At 44.1% G+C, this 17627-nt stretch overlaps 1 protein-coding gene across 2 annotated transcripts; it reads left to right on the top strand.

The window, feature by feature from the left end:
- The first annotated feature begins 1883 nt into the window (after positions 1–1883).
- exoc3l1 (exocyst complex component 3-like 1) lies at positions 1884–16614 on the top strand. 2 transcript variants are annotated; one of them, XM_080760827.1, is made up of 15 exons: positions 1884–2109; positions 4012–4187; positions 4527–4746; positions 5420–5632; positions 6057–6262; positions 7166–7384; positions 9869–9939; positions 10525–10642; positions 11718–11843; positions 12527–12627; positions 12812–12928; positions 13274–13544; positions 14793–14939; positions 15289–15422; positions 15973–16614. In XM_080760827.1, the coding sequence occupies exons 1-15, from the start codon at positions 2070–2072 to the stop codon at positions 16154–16156; spliced, it is 2343 nt and encodes a 780-aa protein (XP_080616953.1). In that variant the 5' UTR covers positions 1884–2069; the 3' UTR covers positions 16157–16614. The 2 variants fall into 2 exon arrangements, with proteins under 2 accessions (XP_080616953.1, XP_080616952.1); XM_080760826.1 differs by having other exon boundaries at positions 14784–14939.
- The last annotated feature ends 1013 nt before the right edge of the window (positions 16615–17627 follow it).

Genomic DNA, 17627 nt, shown 5'->3' with positions numbered 1-17627 from the left:
ATATCCCCGGACCGGCACGCTAAAATTACCACCGCTGAAGTGCCCTTGAGCAAGGCATTGAACCCCTACCATGAAATGTTCTATGAGCAGGGCCTGGCTGTAAACAAGTTCTTGAGCTTAGTCCAGTTACCCTGGGTAAACATGGTAACTTTGCTTACTACCCAATGGCTGTTATGGGCTCATACCAGGTCCCCGGGTTGATTACTAGCCGAGTGGCCGGCCAAATACTTCTGGTGGTATTTGGGAAGTGCTTGACTCTAGTGATAGCTGCTATTAGCGTGACACTATAACAGCAGGTCAGCAGCCTTTGTGTTTTCTGTTGTCACTGTGGTCCCACCCAGAGAATGTTCTCTACCCAACATCCTGCGATCTGAACCTCTCCTCACCTATTTCTGTCTGACATGGTTCCTGATGAAGATGTTCCGTACCCTTATAGAACCATATAGAAGCATAGAGAAATGTTGTTATGATTTCTTTAGCATGATAAAAAAGCAAGCACTTACAAAAATGTTTCATGGTTGTGCTTATAAATGGGGAAACCCTTTCTCAAAGTCTTGTGTAATTATTATAATTATTTACTGCATCTTTTACAAGATTCAGCCAAAGCATTGAAATACAGTGGTGGACCCCCGGAAATGCTTTGGCCATGGCCATGTCCAACTATTGAGCCATTACTCAACAGTACTCGCAACTTTTCGAGTACGTTATGCGGTTCAAAAACATGATTAATTCGGGGGAATACTAAAGAATAATAATCATTGCGATTTAGGGCAATGATATAGGGCTTTGCACTTTCTTTGCAGTGCTCGGGCCCTAGAGAAAATATATCAGAAATAAATACTGAAACCAGATATAATCATTAAGAAAAGTTTTCTGCAGCCATTCAGTTGCAAATATATATATTCTTTTTTTTTAATAATTTGGGGACCCTCCAAAATAATTTGGCGACCCCCCCCCTAGGGGTCGCGACCCACGGGTTGAGAACCCCTGGTGTAAAGTACTCAAATATACTCTACTAAAGTCGTACTTAGGCTACCTGTAAAGTACATTTTCATGCCAATACTGTTGTACTTTTGAATACCAGACGTTTATGTGTAAGTAACAGAGTATTGCAGTATTTTCTCCAGTAATACATTTGAGTAGATATCACAAGAACAAGGACTTTGGTGCACTGGTATCTTGATACCCCCAGACAGTTAGTTTACCGGTATGCTAGCTCCAGTCACTGGGCCACTTGGCATGGTCCACAGTGTTCAGAACAGCTCCGGGAAGCTGTGAGACGTAAACAGAATGGAGGGGAAAGGGGTCAGAGGACTTTGACTGTTCCACAAATAAACAAAGTCCCTCAGAGGTATAGACTTAGCTCTATCACTTGTGGAACTCCACAAGGATCCCACAGCTGTGGAAGATCAGAGAACATTCAGTGACACAATCGTTTGTGCTTATGGCCAAAAAAGAAACAAGCTTTGTTCGGTGTCGACAATGAGCTCTGTTTTTGAAAGACTGGGCAGGCGCAGGCCAAGGGGATGACAATATATGACCCATTTGTCAAAATACTCCCTTACTCCCCCTCTCTCTTCCCAACTTCCCCTATACCTTCAACACCCTGCCTCATATAATTCTCCCCTTCTCTCACCCACTCTCCCTTATCCTATCCCTGGCCCTTTTCTTCTCCCCCCCACAATTCCCTGCCCCCCCCCCCCCTCTCTTTTCCCCTCTCCCTCCCTCTAGTAATCCCCCCTCTCTGTGTGTCTCTCTCTCTCTCTCTCTCTTTCTCCCCCCCCCCCCTTCCCCCAGGCAGCTCCCTCCCTTCCTGTCGGCCTCTGAGTAGAGGATGTGTCTGGGAGAATGTGTGTGTGTGAGAGAAAGAGGAAAGCCGTCAGTAGAATATGGATATGTGCCCTCTCTCCTCCACCCTTTCTCCTCCTTGCTTCTCTCTGTGTGTGTCTTTCTTCAGCGTTCTCTCGCAGCAGCGTTGTTGTGTGCCCGGCACTCGGCGCGCTGGCCCTCAGGGAAGAGGCAGGCTCGCTGGACAGAAGAACGGGCGGTCGGCTGAAAACTGAAGTTAAATGTCAGACAGAGAACAGGATGGTGGTGACAAACCAGAAGGTAAGGGGCAAACACACACACACACACACACACACACACACACAGTGCCAGCACTGTCAAGTGACACCCATTTCTTCCAAAGTCTCACAAAAGAGGAAACAACCCAGTGGATTGGCTATAGTGTTGAATTCCTATGAGTGTCTCTGAATGTCAATGAACTTCTGCCTATCTCAGCTTCTGTATGTAAATGTGACAGACCCAGTGCCTGATATACAGTATAGTCTGTCTATTTCATTAGAGAACGCCTGTCTACCTGCCCTGATGATAGTTGTTGTTTCGCAGTTAAGGTGGTTCAGGTTTTCTCTCACTTACAATCTCTGGGTGTCAGACTGTCAGTGTTGCAGCTGATGCCAACTAACATCATCAGTTCATGAACTCTATGGCCGTGACTTTGACCGTGATGGTGCAGTTTGAGAATGCATTAGACTATAATGGCTCTCCCGAGAGGGAACTCTATCGGTTTGTTGTTTGGCATGAATTGCTGATGATGACATACTCAGCACTCATATTTATGTTCACAGGGTTACCTTACCTTATTGTCAGTGAATTAATACTTGCTTACCCTTAGCCCTAACTTTTACTGTCAATGATCTACACAAAACCATACCTGTTACCATAGCCTTGACTAAACCCTAATTCTGACATCCGACTCAAACACTAAACCTAACCCTCCTCAACCATATAATGAACACTATTCAAAGTGAGTGCTTGCCATGAGAATACTTTCTCTCTTTCACAGTGGTAAAACTCACATGAGTCCAATAAAACATACACATTCACATAAAAGATCTGCGTGCTGACTCACGTGATGTGCTGACTCACTCGTTGGGTTATTATTGAATTAAGTTAAGTTAATTGGAGACAACATCCTGTGATGCCGATTATGATGACTGTCCGCCTGGCTCGCTTCGCTGTGACCAGCTGACAAGCTGAGTAGTAAGATTGATTCTGAAACAGAAGGCTGATCTCTTGAAAGTCTCTTGAAAATCCATTACTGCAGCTTCAATATAGTTGTTGATGCTTGGTGTACTTAAAGGGAGTTTTGTTCTTCACCTGTTAATCCTCCTTTCATGTCACCAAGAAGTCCCATTGAGTTGTACGATCTATGATACTTTACAGATTTAAATTGATTGTATAGCCTAGGCAAGGCAAGTAAATTTGACTTGTGTAGCACATTTCAACAAGGCAATTCAATGTGCTTTACACAAAACATCAAGCAAAGGAAACACAATTATCAAATTACATTAGGATGCATAAAACAAAAGGAGTAAAAACTACAAATGTGATTAATTACAGTGCAGGAAAAACGACTCAATCAAAAGCAGCAGCAAACAGAAAGATCTTTAGTTGTGTGGCAGAGTTGCAGCAGACCTGAAGTTTTTTTGGGAGTTTGTTCCAGATATGTGGCAACTAAATACCTCTTCCCCATGTTTACTTTTGGTTTTAGGGACAGAAAGCAGACCTCTCCCAGATGACCTGATCTAGATCTGGATGGTTCATTATCGCACAAGATCAGAAATGTATTTTGGCCCTAAAGCATTCAAAGCTTTATTTTTTTTAAGATTTGTTTTTGTTTTTATATGCCTTTATTGATACATACAAGTGAAGAATGGCAGGAAAGAGGGAGAGAGAGACAGGGAGAGACATATGCAGCAAAGGTTGTCATGAGCGGGACTTGAACATGCAACACGCTGTCAGGCCAGAGCCTATATGTGGCATGCGCCTGGCTCACTATGCCAACAGGCGCCCCACATTCAAAGTCTTTCTAAACCAACTGTAGTATTATTTAAATAATTCGCAGAGTAGGGAACCAATGTAAGGATTTAAGAACTGGAGTGATATCCTCCACTTTCTTGGTATGAGGACTGTTCCTTACATGTTCCTCACGTCGTTATTTGACAGATGTGGCACCCCAGCCGGAGGTGTGGCCAGAGGTGGAGCGCGCCGAGCAGCTGGCGCGGGGCGCGGCTCTGAAGTGGGCGTCAGGTGTGTTCTGTCGCCCCGAACATCTGGAGAGACTGAGCCAGTACAGGAAGAGAGAAAGTCACCGCACCACCTCCATACACTCCAGGCTCAAGGTACACACACACACACAAACACACACACACGCGCGCACGCACACACTATGGGGCTCCATTATTTGGGGCTCCATTAGGGTCGTAGCGTACACACACGCACACACACACACACACACACACACACACACACACACACACACACACACACACACACACACACACACACACATAGACAGACAGACAGACAGACAGATGCACATGCATTGCTGTCATACGAAAAGCACCTATAAAGTAAAATCTTGTTGTTGTTTTGAATAAAGACCACAAACAGTTACAGTACAAAATTCAAATGAATGATCCAGAAAGCCGTGCTGAATTCTGGCGGTTCTTCTCTTCCAGTCTGTGGTCCAGTCCTACCTGGAGGGGGTGGGCTGGGGTCTGGGGCAGCTGCGAGGGGCTAAGGCAGAGCTGTCAGACGTGTCCCACGCCCTGCGGAAGGCGGGATTGGAGTCGAGTCGTAACGCAGAGGTGGTGAAGTCCCTGGAGACACTGACAGAGCTGTCATTCAACCACAGTCAGCTGCTCGCTGCAGTCAGCAACCTGCCGCGACTCTACGCTGGTGAGTAGAATCTCTAAACAGGCTATTCTCCTTTCCAGCAAGCCAAATGACGTCATGATGACATTATGATGACGTCCTCCGGTGACTCCGGTGACGTTCATGACTAGTCCAGATCACATCCAGGGACGTCTGTCTCAGTGTGCAGAATGTATGTTGGTTGAAATTAGGTGATATTCTGGGCCAGATCGGACTAGTCTTGGTTTGACTTGATCTGGCCACAATCAAGACGTCACTAATTCGTCCAGGTCCTGACCGTGCTTGCTGGGTTGTATTCCCTGTCCAACTGCTCTTGTCCAATACATCATCCTCCACTTTTTCTATTGGGGTTCTCAAAGTGGGGTCTGGGGAACCCCATGGGTCCTCGAGGGGGTCACAGGGAGTCCCCAGCTAAAGTTATTATTGTATAAAAATGATTTTAGCGACTTTAAGCCCACTTTATAAGTTGGCTATTTGAAAATACCCAATCTGCAAGCTGACAACATGTGATAATAATATAATAATGTTTTATAATGTTTGAATGAGGTGGAGTTTTTTTATAATTGACAACAACAAATCGGAAGGGTTACGTCCTCGTGGCCAAATCAATTTGGAGTCTTTGACATGAAATGTTTGGAGAACCACTGCATTAGCCCATCTTCATCACAAAGTCTCCTTTGCATCGTCCTCCTGCCAGTGCGTAGCATGGTGGCCGAGACGGAGCGTCTGGTGGAGTCGCGGCGCCTCCTGGAAGCCCACGCCCGCCTGATGGAGCTGGAGACCTGGCAGGACGACATCCTCTGGCAGCTCCACAGAGGAGGATCCTCCGGAGGCTTAGCCCTCAGCGCCGAGGACAACCAGATGGTCACTGCATACTTCTCTGGTGTGGGACGTCTGGTGGAGGCCCTGGGTAACAAACACTTCCACTCCTCCAGTCCTGCATGGTATAGGCGTGATTAAGGGTGGCCAAATTACACCGCACCGCAATATAATGTACATATTCTATAAGTTGAATCAAAAACCACCAACGCTGAATTAAATTGAATTGGAATAAATTTGGAGGATAGGTTGGCTGGCTGTCTAATGTATATCAGATTGGAGGTCCTAGAAATTCAAAATAGGTATATGGGGACGCCTGCTGGCCTAGTGGTCCAGGCGCATACCCATATAGGCGCATGCCTGGCAGCGTGTCGCGGGTTCGAGTCCCGATCCCGGTGCGCGTCATTCCCTGTCTCTCTCTCCATGTTTCCCGTCTCTCTCTCCACTATGTCCTATCAATAAAGGCAGAAAAGCCATAAAAATATCACCAAAAAAAACTCCACCACTGTCTGCAGGTAAGGAGCTGTGGGCCGTAGTGAGCAGCGGCCTGGCGCTGGCCCGTCAGAACCCCACGCCCTTCGTGTCCGCCGTGCGCATCGTGGAGCGAGAGGAGGCCCTCGACCAGCTCTTCCTGGAAGAGAGAGGAGGAGGCGGAGCCACTGGCCACGGCAGACCACTCCCCTCCGGGAGACCTCGCTGCTGGAGAGAACGCCTCTTCCAGGTAACGTCAAACCAGAGCCATAGAGTAAGACAGAGTTACCAAACCAGAGCCATAGAGTAAGACAGAGTTACGACAACTCCGTTCACTTCATGGGCACAGTCCAATGGCGGCTCTATTGGTGAAGAGCATAGCAATGACAAGTCCTGGACTCAGGCAACACCCCAGCTTTAATGGGGTGTTGCCACCCTCGTTGAAAACAATGTATTTAAAACTCCAGCTTGTCGCTGTGCAGGCTGCATGAACAGGGCTCGAGCGCTCCGTTTTCTGCCCCCTCAATGACGTAACGGTATAGGTTAGGTCCCTACACACTGGGTGCGATTTTCAGATATTTAGCTGCGTTTCTCCATCGGTTTTCCCGAAAAACACGTCCAGTGTGCAACCACCTTAACTCTGTCTTACTCTATGGCTCTGCGTCAAACTAACTTGCACGTCTCCTGGAGAGAACGCCTCTTCCAGGTAGTGTCAAACTAACTCCCACATCGCCGGCAAAGGACTCACTCCAGGGAGGGAGTGCGGTGTCCAGTGGTGGAAAAAGTACTTCAATACTGCATCTGTAGAAATACTCTGTTACAAGTAAAAGTACGGAATTCTAAATGTACTCAAGTAAAGTACAAATACCTCGAAATTATACTTTACAGTAGGCCTACTATACTAAGTAAATGTACTTAGTTACCTAGGCAAAGAGAGAGAGAAACCTTCTTCCTCGTGTTTCCTCTCTCTGACCTTTCTTTTTTTAACTTTGAACAGCTCAGCCAATCCCTGAAAGCTGAGATAGCCAGGGAAATCGAGCTCAGCAAACTAATGGACCAAACAGTCCCCAAAAAAAAGGGTTTTATGTACACACACAGAAAAGCTGATCAATCTTCTTTTCTGTTCGACCTCTCCTGCCCTCCTCACCACCAGGTACTAGAAGAGGCAGTGGTCACGCGCTTCCGTAGCGTGTCCTACCTGCACACGCGCGGCCCAGGCCTGGCCGGACACCTGTCGGCTCTCCAGCACGGTGTCATGGCCGACCTGGCCACGGTACGACACCTGCTGGAGCACTGCGTCCCACCACACTACTGCCTGACGGGGGCTTATCTGAGGGCCAGCCACCGCTGCCTGCAGGCTCACCTGGCACAGGTCTGGAAGTCTACAATATACTATATGTATACTATCTACTTATCTGAGCACAATATACTATATGTATACTATCTACTTATCTGAGCGCTGGTCTGGTAGTCTACAATATACTATATGTATACTATCTACTTATCTGAGCGCTGGTCTGGTAGTCTACAATATACTATATGTATACTATCTACTTATCTGAGCGCTGGTCTGGTAGTCTACAATATACTATATGTATACTATCTACTTATCTGAGCGCTGGTCTGGTAGTCTACAATATACTATATGTATACTATCTACTTATCTGAGCGCTGGTCTGGTAGTCTACAATATACTATATGTATACTATCTACTTATCTGAGCGCTGGTCTGGTAGTCTACAATATACTATATGTATACTATCTACTTATCTGAGCGCTGGTCTGGTAGTCTACAATATACTATATGTATACTATCTACTTATCTGAGCACAGGTCTGGTAGTCTACAATATACTATATGTATACTATCTACTTATCTGAGCACAGGTCTGGTAGTCTACAATATACTATATGTATACTATCTACTTATCTGAGCACAGGTCTGGTAGTCTACAATATACTATATGTATACTATCTACTTATCTGAGCGCTGGTCTGGTAGTCTACAATATACTATATGTATACTATCTACTTATCTGAGCGCTGGTCTGGTAGTCTACAATATACTATATGTATACTATCTACTTATCTGAGCGCTGGTCTGGTAGTCTACAATATACTATATGTATACTATCTACTTATCTGAGCACAGGTCTGGTAGTCTACAATATACTATATGTATACTATCTACTTATCTGAGCACAGGTCTGGTAGTCTACAATATACTATATGTATACTATCTACTTATCTGAGCGCTGGTCTGGTAGTCTACAATATACTATATGTATACTATCTACTTATCTGAGCACAGGTCTGGTAGTCTACAATATACTATATGTATACTATCTACTTATCTGAGCGCTGGTCTGGTAGTCTACAATATACTATATGTATACTATCTACTTATCTGAGCACAGGTCTGGTAGTCTACAATATACTATATGTATACTATCTACTTATCTGAGCGCTGGTCTGGTAGTCTACAATATACTATATGTATACTATCTACTTATCTGAGCGCTGGTCTGGTAGTCTACAATATACTATATGTATACTATCTACTTATCTGAGCGCTGGTCTGGTAGTCTACAATATACTATATGTATACTATCTACTTATCTGAGCACAGGTCTGGTAGTCTACAATATACTATATGTATACTATCTACTTATCTGAGCGCTGGTCTGGTAGTCTACAATATACTATATGTATACTATCTACTTATCTGAGCACAGGTCTGGTAGTCTACAATATACTATATGTATACTATCTACTTATCTGAGCGCTGGTCTGGTAGTCTACAATATACTATATGTATACTATCTACTTATCTGAGCGCTGGTCTGGTAGTCTACAATATACTACTGTATATGTATACTACTTATCTGAGGGCCAACCACCACTGCCTGCAGGCTCACCTGGCACAGGTCTGGTAGTCTACAATGTAATGTTCTTCTTAGCACAGTTTCCCCTGTGAGAATTATTCCCTGTATGGCTGTATTTTGGTTTTGTTTTGTTATTTCAAGGATCCCCCAGAACCCCATTTGATACCATTTGTCATCTCTGGGTCCCCAAGTCACACTGTAAAATGTGTTACTTTTTGAGGGGCGCTAGCCCCTCCTATACACAGGTTTAATGTTTGTCTTTAGTTCAAAGTTTGTTTAGTAAACGCATTGACAATTTTATTTATTTAATTTAACTTTATTTAACCAGTAAAAACACATTGAGACTGCGTCTCTTTTTCAAGTGGGAACTGGCCAAGCGGCAGAATACATAATTACACTTTCAAACGCTACATTGTACATGTCAAGTTTTACAACCGCCAAATAAAAGATATCTGATCAATACCTCCAGAAGCCTAGTATAGAATATATACAACAATACTCCAAAAGAATACACTAACAAATAACCGGGTATACAAGAACATTTGTACACGGATACACAACTAATTTATGGACGGGAACTGACATGAAACAATGAAGGGAAAATTGTCGACATGTACATTTGTCAACATGTGTCGTTTACGTCATATTGTCTCTTTATTGTTAATGGCGTTTAATGTTTGTGTTGGCACCGTTTGTTTTACATCACCATTACATCACATATATAGTTATAGCTGTTAGTGCTGCTCAGTGTGAATGGCTCTTTTAGGCTGCTCAACAGTGCTATTTTAGGTCACCCGGCGGTATTGCAGCTGTTCGTAACTTTGTACCCCAAACAGACATACATACAGACATTGGTTAGACACCGCTCAAAAACAGGACCACTCATGACGTCATGTGGCAGCCAAGTCTATGGACTTTTAATGTTTGTCATTCATTCATGACACTGTTTATGAGTTGTTGTCTCTGGCCTAGGTTAGCAGCTGGGAGCTAGAGAGTGGAGAGATCTTCGCTGTGCTTAACTGGGTGCTGCACATCTACAACAGGTGAGAAACCAAAGCAATAAAGTTAAAAGAAAGGAAATAGAGTAACAGTTGATGACTCACATGACTGGCGTGGTTTACCAGGCTAAATTATTTTGGGGCCCACCCTCGATATCCTCATGAGTAGCGACCTACAGGTTGGGAATCGCTGCCCCCTACAAAGTATTATACTTTGTTGACAGGGTCTATAATTTTGTGATGAATGTTTGCCTATCATGACATGCCAAGAATAGTGACACTGCACTGGTTCATGTGGGTGTGTGTGTGTGTGTGTGTGTGTGTGTGTGTGTGTGTGTGTGTGTGTGTGTGTGTGTGTGTGTGTGTGTGTGTGTGTGTGTGTGTGTGTGTGTGTGTGTGTGTGTGTGTGCGTGCATGAGAACGTGTCTCCCTTATATTACTGATGAAGCATGAATGCAATGCAAATATTAGCCTTGAAAATGTTTAACTCTGTAGATAGCTTTAAAGCACTAATATTCATGAATCATGTTCTCACGGTTTTGCCTTATCACTGCCTTTTTGTTGTTGCTATTTTTATATTTTATATTTTATTATTATTATTATTAACATCTAATAGTGTTGTTTTGTCAGCCCGGACATGATGGGCCTTCCAGAGCTGATGGCTGAGATCCAGAGACAGGAGCTGGGACCACTCATCTCTATGGAGGGGCTGGAGCAGCTGCACAACAAATACGTCCACAGTGTTCGGGTCAGTGTTGATTTTAGTTTAGTTTCAGTTGAATAAAATTCCAGTCGGTTTTAGTCATATTTTAGTTTTAGTGTAATTTTAGGTGACTAAATATCATGATAAGACAGTTGATGTACTCGACTGAATGTATGTTTGCGGGCCCTGATGACGTCTTAATGGCTGATTTTACTCTTGGTTGTATGCTGATCTACAAGATCGGCTATTTTCAGCATGCAACCGCAAGCATGTACAATGAGTCAATGACTTGTCGTTTAGTTTTACTGGATCTCTTCTCCACTAGTCTCTCCCTAACATTTTAGTCTATTTTTTATTTGTTGACGAAATTGTCAGTATATTTAGTTTTAGTTTTACTCATCATAGCTTAGTTTTTTATTTCGTTTTTGTTTAGTTTTCGTCAGTGAAAAAAGGTAGTCGACGGACATTTTTCGTCATAGTTTTAGTCAATGAAATCAACACTGGTTCGGGTGAGGACTCTGACGACAGGATGCACATGAAGTCATGCTTTGCACAACAGCGGTTCATCTCGGGTTCTCTATCCGTGTCGGCTGCCTGGCGTTAATTCCAGGCAGTCAGTCCTTCTGGACTGTATAAATCTCTCCCTCTCTGTGTCTTGTCTGTCGGTGTGAATGTATGCCTTCATGACACTGCCTGTTATGTATTAGAGACATAACGTTACACAACAATGTAGTAACTCCGTTATTCACGTGTGTTATTGTTAACAGCAGTGGTTCTCAAATCTTTTCATATCAACGACCACATTAGTATTTGGCCAATATTAAGTAGGTCAGAGGAGCTTATTGTCGCACTGGGAGATGGATTGCTGAGGTGGAGCGCCACTGCCGCCACACCTACCATCAGCTAGCACAACTTGCCACACCCAAGCCATGTTCACTCATACGTTGGGTTGGCCGGGATTGAACCCATGACCCTGTGGCCCAAAGGTGACAGCTCTACCGACTGAGCTACCTGGACAAGCTGTGAGCTTTATAGTCGATATACTGGTTAAACTGGGGGTCCCCGGGGGGCCGCTTTGAGAAGTGCTGCTTTACAGAGCGGTGTGTGTTGCTGTTTGCAGAAGAGCGTGTCAGAGTGGATGCACAAAGCTCTGGAGGTGGAGCTGACGGACTGGCAGAGAGACCAGGACCCAGACACTGACCATGAGGGCTTCTACCACACCAGCCTGCCTACTATTATCACACAGGTCAGGTCAGCTGTGTGTGTGTGTGTGTGTGTGTGTGTGTGTGTGTGTGTGTGTGTGTGTGTGTGTGTGTGTGTTTGTGTGAGAGAGAGAAGGGGGGGCGGTGTTTTCTCCTCTGCATCATCAGCGTCCATACGGGTGGGGTTGGTGAAATGGCCTTTCTGTGTGGAAGCATGAGCTCAGTTCGGGGCTCTCCCCACCAGGTTGGCAGAAGGAGAGTAGCACCCACGATTACAGTTTAGGCAAATGATTTGCACCGTGTGAAAAATGTTTTATTACAAAATCGTGACTTGAAATAATTTTTTTCAAGTCATGTGTGAATTTGTGGTGCTGTGGGTAATTTGTTGTGCATGTGGTCGGTTATACAGCAAGTGATTGTTAATGGCATGGTTGTGTGTTTGTATGTTAATCATGCACGCGTGTCATTGTGGTGCCAACCAATGATAATAGACATGCACTTGTTGCTCTGATGAAGTGCTTTATTGAGAAGAAAGCAATTTGGCTATTCGTCCATTAATGTCTTAATAAAACATTGCATTGGAGATTGTTGTGTTTGTTATGTAATACGTGTGTGTGTGTGTGTGTGTGTGTGTGTGTGTGTGTGTGTGTGTGTGTGTGTGTGTGTGTGTGTGTGTGTGTGTGTGTGTGTGTGTGTGTGTGTGTGTGTGTGTTTGTGTTAAATACAGATGCTGGAGGAGAATGCCCGAGTGGCTCTGATGATCGGACAGTCACTACGAGACCAGACAATACAGATGGGCCTCTACGAGATGGAGAACCTTTTAAATAGGCAAGTGTTTGTGTGTGTGTGTGTGTGTGTGTGTGTGTGTGTGTGTGTGTGTGTGTGTGTGTGTGTGTGTGTGTGTGCGTGCGTGCGTGTCTATATCATACAGTGTATATGTATGTTCCAGTAAAGGTGAGAAAAACAACTTGGATTCATTATTTTCCCTTGTTCTGTTCTATAATATGTCCAGGTTTCGAGAGGCTCTGGTGGAGTTTGGCAAAGGGCATCGCAGGGATCCGAGCAACAACAAAAACAAGTTCTACCTCCATTATCTGCTGGCGTCCATCAGTAACTGTATCATTCTTAAGTAAGAGCTACCTTCATTATCTACTGGCTTCCATCAGTATAAGACTATATGCAAGGAAAGGATAATAAGCAAGAGAAAGGCAGATTGTTTAAATAATTGATGTTCCACAAATCCACACCATCCTATTATTGTCCTTTGCTGGAGAGAATTGGAGTCTCTGTGAGTCTCCAAACAATTACTATTGGGAATGATATAACACTGGAACAGTACTGTACAAGACATCTGTGGCCAACAAAATGACCATGGACATTAACATTTATTTCCTCTCAAAATGCACTGTTTGAAAGGGTATTTTCTCCTCTCCTTACTTTATATTCATGTGGTGTTCCCTCCACACTACCCCAGGACGTCCACAGAGAGCCTGCAGCAGCAGCAGTCATCACGGTCGGCGAGCCAGTTCACGCGGACTCCCCCCAACCCGCTGGCGGCCCTGGACCGGGCCGTGAGGCGGGCCTGTCGCCTGGTGATGGACCAGCTGCTGTTGGAGCTCCAGCCTTTCCTCCAAGGTTTCCTCACTCGACCCTGGCTGGTCCAGGGTGACCCCACCCCCAAGGTTTGCCAGGTTCTGGAGCGACACCTGGAGCTGTACGGCCGCGTGCGGCCTCCATGTCGACAGGTCAGATTGCCCTACATTCTGGGGATAGGATCCCCGTTCCATTTGCTTTTGAAGTACATAGACATAGCAGTGGTATGCAACAGGCAGCCTGTGGGCCAGTACTGGGCCATACCGACAGCATCCTTTGATTTTGGCATATCTTATTCCAATTCCACTCTGTTTTAAATAGTCTTTGATGCTTTTTGGATAGTAGTGGCCTGGCAAAATATGAGAGGATCCGCTCCAAATGTATTAATGATTATCAAGGGAGCAACATAGATTGCTGAGGGTGTGTTGTTGGAGGGCCCAGCCACATGTTTATGAATGGATTCTAGCTACCTTTTTCCATATGTACCGCAGATGAGGAAGAAACTGGGTGGGGCTTCTTCTCAAATGACAGTCTGATGTATAAACATGCTAGTGCTGGGGTGAGGGGCAGGCACACATACTGTATGTCGCAAGTTAAATGCATAATGATACAATAACAGTGTTGGAAGTCCCATATCCGCTCTCTGTCTACAGGGATTTGTAATTTTCCCATTATGCATCTGTGGGTGTTTTCCATTCCAAAGAAATGTATTGCAATATGCAGTCAAATTGCTTGAAATATTTTACAGCAATGTATTGGGAAGGAGATAGTTAGATTCAGGATTCTCAGGAACACTATTAATTTTCCACACAAACATAAATAAGGATGACCATCTGCACAATGAGTACTTTAACTTTTTGAAGCCAATGCTTTTTGTTACTCGAGTACATTCCTAACTGTACAGTATGCAGGCGACTATCGAGACAAACTTATTTAGTCGCCGAGAGGCTAAAGCGAGGAAATGTTTATCTGCTTGTCATGAAATAATTTCTCCAAGATCCTGCGTTTAATTCATTTATTAAAGTGTAAAACAATTCATTTAGCGGCATCAGAATAAAGTGCAGAAGTGCAGAATAGCAGGGCGCTGTGTCTTGCGTCTGTAAAGCGATGCGGTCAACAAAGTTGGACTTGTTCACCCCGTTCACCCCCTCTCCTTCCATTCATGAAACCTGCCAGTGAACAGCTGACTTTTACTACCTGAACCCCAACACCACGTGACCCGATTGTGAATGACGTGATAATTAAAACCATAGCAACCCATCAAGCTGTCTATAGGCTATACCTGTCACCAACACTGACTTTCACTTGTAACTTGGTACATCTACATTGCACGTAGCAGTGTAGCACATTTTGAATTCCGGACTTTACTTTTTCCCCACCCCTGCCCACAGCGTCTTCAGGAGGAAGCCCAGTGGCTGACTGTAGTGGAGTACGTCAGGGCTCTGATGCAGAAGAGGCTGGTGTGTAGGAGCGCAGAGGACAGGAGACAACTGGCCCAACGTATGGCCCAGGACGACCAGCAGTTCAGAGAGCTCTTCCATGGCCTGGTGAGTGGTTTTCTATATATTTTTATTCTTATACCACAGTCGGTACTGACCCTGCATTGTGACTGGCTGAGAGGCATGCCAATATAGGATTTCTAAATTGCAAAATTGTGTATTTATATATATATATAGTCTTTATCCAAAGAGCTTTACAATGTACAACACACACACACACACACACACACACACACACACACACACAAACAACGTTAAATTCACCAATATTGCAAACAAACGCTTGGCAGATTGAAAGAGGATAATTCAAGTAGTGCGCATGCGTGTGTGTGTGTGTGTGTGTGTGTGTGTGTGTGTGTGTGTGTGTGTGTGTGTGTGTGCGTGTGTGTGTATCCAGGAGGGTGAGGGGTCAGTCCCTGAAGTGAATCCTCTGGCTCTACTTCCAGTGTTGGCAGACTTCATTCAACTCAAGGATCCTGTTATGCTCAGTCTAGAGGTGTCTGGACTCGTAGCAAAGTACCCTGACATCAGGTCAGTCTTTCATCTCCCCTCTATTTGCAAAGATCCAGTAACTCAACACATTCTCCTTTCCTGTGCCTCGAAGCTAAACAGAATTTTTATATCTCTTTGCCTTTTAGGCTTCATAATCACAAATTGCACAGGGCAGATATGACAAATAAATTATATACAAAAAAATATATATTGTTTTATTTCCCAAAAATGTACAAAATTACGAAAGTAGTTGATACAACTATCCCAAAGTGACGTGTTGTAAGCTCGTCATTTTTCAATATTATGGAAAAGATTGATAATAATGCAAGAATAATCGTGATTATCTCAAATAATTACGATTATAGGCGATTATGGATTATGGGCGATTATGGCACTGAACGCACTGGTGTGCCCTCTTCTCGATCGTTTATTCAGTGCACTCTGTGTCATACTCGGTGAGCTCTGTGACGTGACCGCCCAGCAGCACACTCAAAACACTGAGCACATTCACGGTGTGCATATCCGAACGCACCCTATGTAATAATTATGACAGATGAAGTTAGCCTTGTCCTCTCTCCTGTCCCCTCAGTGAGGAGCATGTATCAGTGCTACTGGACATCCGTGGTGACGTCACCAGGGACGTGAGGGGGACGGTGTTGGACCTGCTGGAGCAGAGCGCCCCGCCTCTCCCCGCGGGATACAGGCCCATCTTCACAGACATCCTGGTTCCGCCCTCCATGTCCTTCTGTCTCCCTACTGCCAAGTGTGCATGACCATACTGACTGTATAAAGCTTCAACGATTGTGACAGTAGTGTCGGAGTGGATCCCAGTTCCAGAAGAAGGAATCACCAGATCACCATGGCCATCAGAGGGCTTTTCAAATTTTATACCTCATATGATATGGTATAACTCTCTAGCTGCTAATACATTTAATGAGATGGTAAAATGCTATCATATTATGCATCCAAGTGGCTTCATAATGTTAGATTCATGCCCTGATAGCATGAGAGGTATTGACATAATATGAACTATGACAAACTCCACAAACTCAAACTCCACATTTTCAGCCAGGAATCACTGTTTTCTTTAACTCTAACTGCTACGCACATTTCTTTTCTGAGATAGCTATTTTGAGCTGTAAAACATGCATTCCTACAGATGAATACAATTAACCAATGGGATTTGTTATTGACTTTGGAGGCCATATGGCTGTTGATGTGATGTTTATTTTGCGTGTATTGTTTAAAATAAAATGAATAAACCACAAATTGAATTGTGTCATATTCTTGAAAGGAATATCACCAGACGTAAAAACTAAAATAGCATACAACTAAGGAGGGAGTACAAATAAAGATATAGCAGGTCCTATATACCTGTATAAAAAATAGAAAATAGGTAGACTTAACTTGAATGACTTACACAATGCACAGTGGGATGTGTAAACACCCATGGGCTCACTTTTACCATTTTAAAGTATTTTATTGAATTTCCACAATTATTTTACAAAGTATCAAAGCACATAACAATATAGACTTTGAATTACATTCAGATACAGGTCAGAGAGGACTATAGGGCCTTAGTCCTACTCCTCCTCCCAGCCAACACTCCCCACTGACAGGTAGTTAGTTACCCCCCCAGCCTTTTGATTTACATCAAAAGGGCATACAGTGAGCTCAAACCCACAATTCAACATTTTGGTTTTAAGATGTTGATATTCATTTTGTATTCATCCTTAGGACCCCAAATCACACCTTGGAAAGCATGAGTGTCTATTTCAAACAAAGTGTTTTTTGACTGGGGGGGTCATTTTGACAGCAGGAATTGCCTGTCATACATCCCCAGTATATGAATGTATTAGGATGTTGATATGCATTCATCAGCCAACACTCCCCACTGACAGGTAGTTACCCCCCCCCCCCCCCCCCCCCCCCCCCCCCCCCGCAGACCAGAATGATGACAATTCCATTAAAATGCTTACCAGTCGTTTTGGGCAAAAATGAATGCCCACATGAACAAACTGTTACATCTGACTCCAGTTAAAAGGGCCACAGATGTGATTGCATTACGCAAACTGTATGCTGACATTGAGATACAATTAAGTAAGAAGCCTAGATTCAATGGGAGTTGTTGTATCCGACACTATAATTATGGAAACGTATTGTGCCCAATTCTCATGTATTGGATGTATTAGGATGTTGATATTCATTCATCAGCAGCAACACTCACCATGTCACGTGACCGAC

This window comes from Protomyctophum bolini, assembly GCF_963924005.1.
Source record: "Protomyctophum bolini genome assembly, chromosome: 4".
Taxonomy (NCBI): Eukaryota; Metazoa; Chordata; class Actinopteri; order Myctophiformes; family Myctophidae; genus Protomyctophum; species Protomyctophum bolini.
Note: the sequence above shows the minus strand (reverse complement) of the source record. Positions and strands in the feature narration are given on the sequence as shown.

What these genes read in the sequence shown, in the direction of transcription:
- exoc3l1 (XM_080760826.1), top strand. Translation starts at nt 2,070, where the DNA reads ATGTCAGACAGAGAACAGGATGGTGGTGACAAACCAGAAG. An exon ending in CCATACACTCCAGGCTCAAG is followed by an intron (nt 4,188 to 4,526) that starts GTACACACACAC and finishes CTTCTCTTCCAG; the next exon opens with TCTGTGGTCCAGTCCTACCT. An exon ending in AGTAACTGTATCATTCTTAA is followed by an intron (nt 12,929 to 13,273) that starts GTAAGAGCTACC and finishes ACACTACCCCAG; the next exon opens with GACGTCCACAGAGAGCCTGC.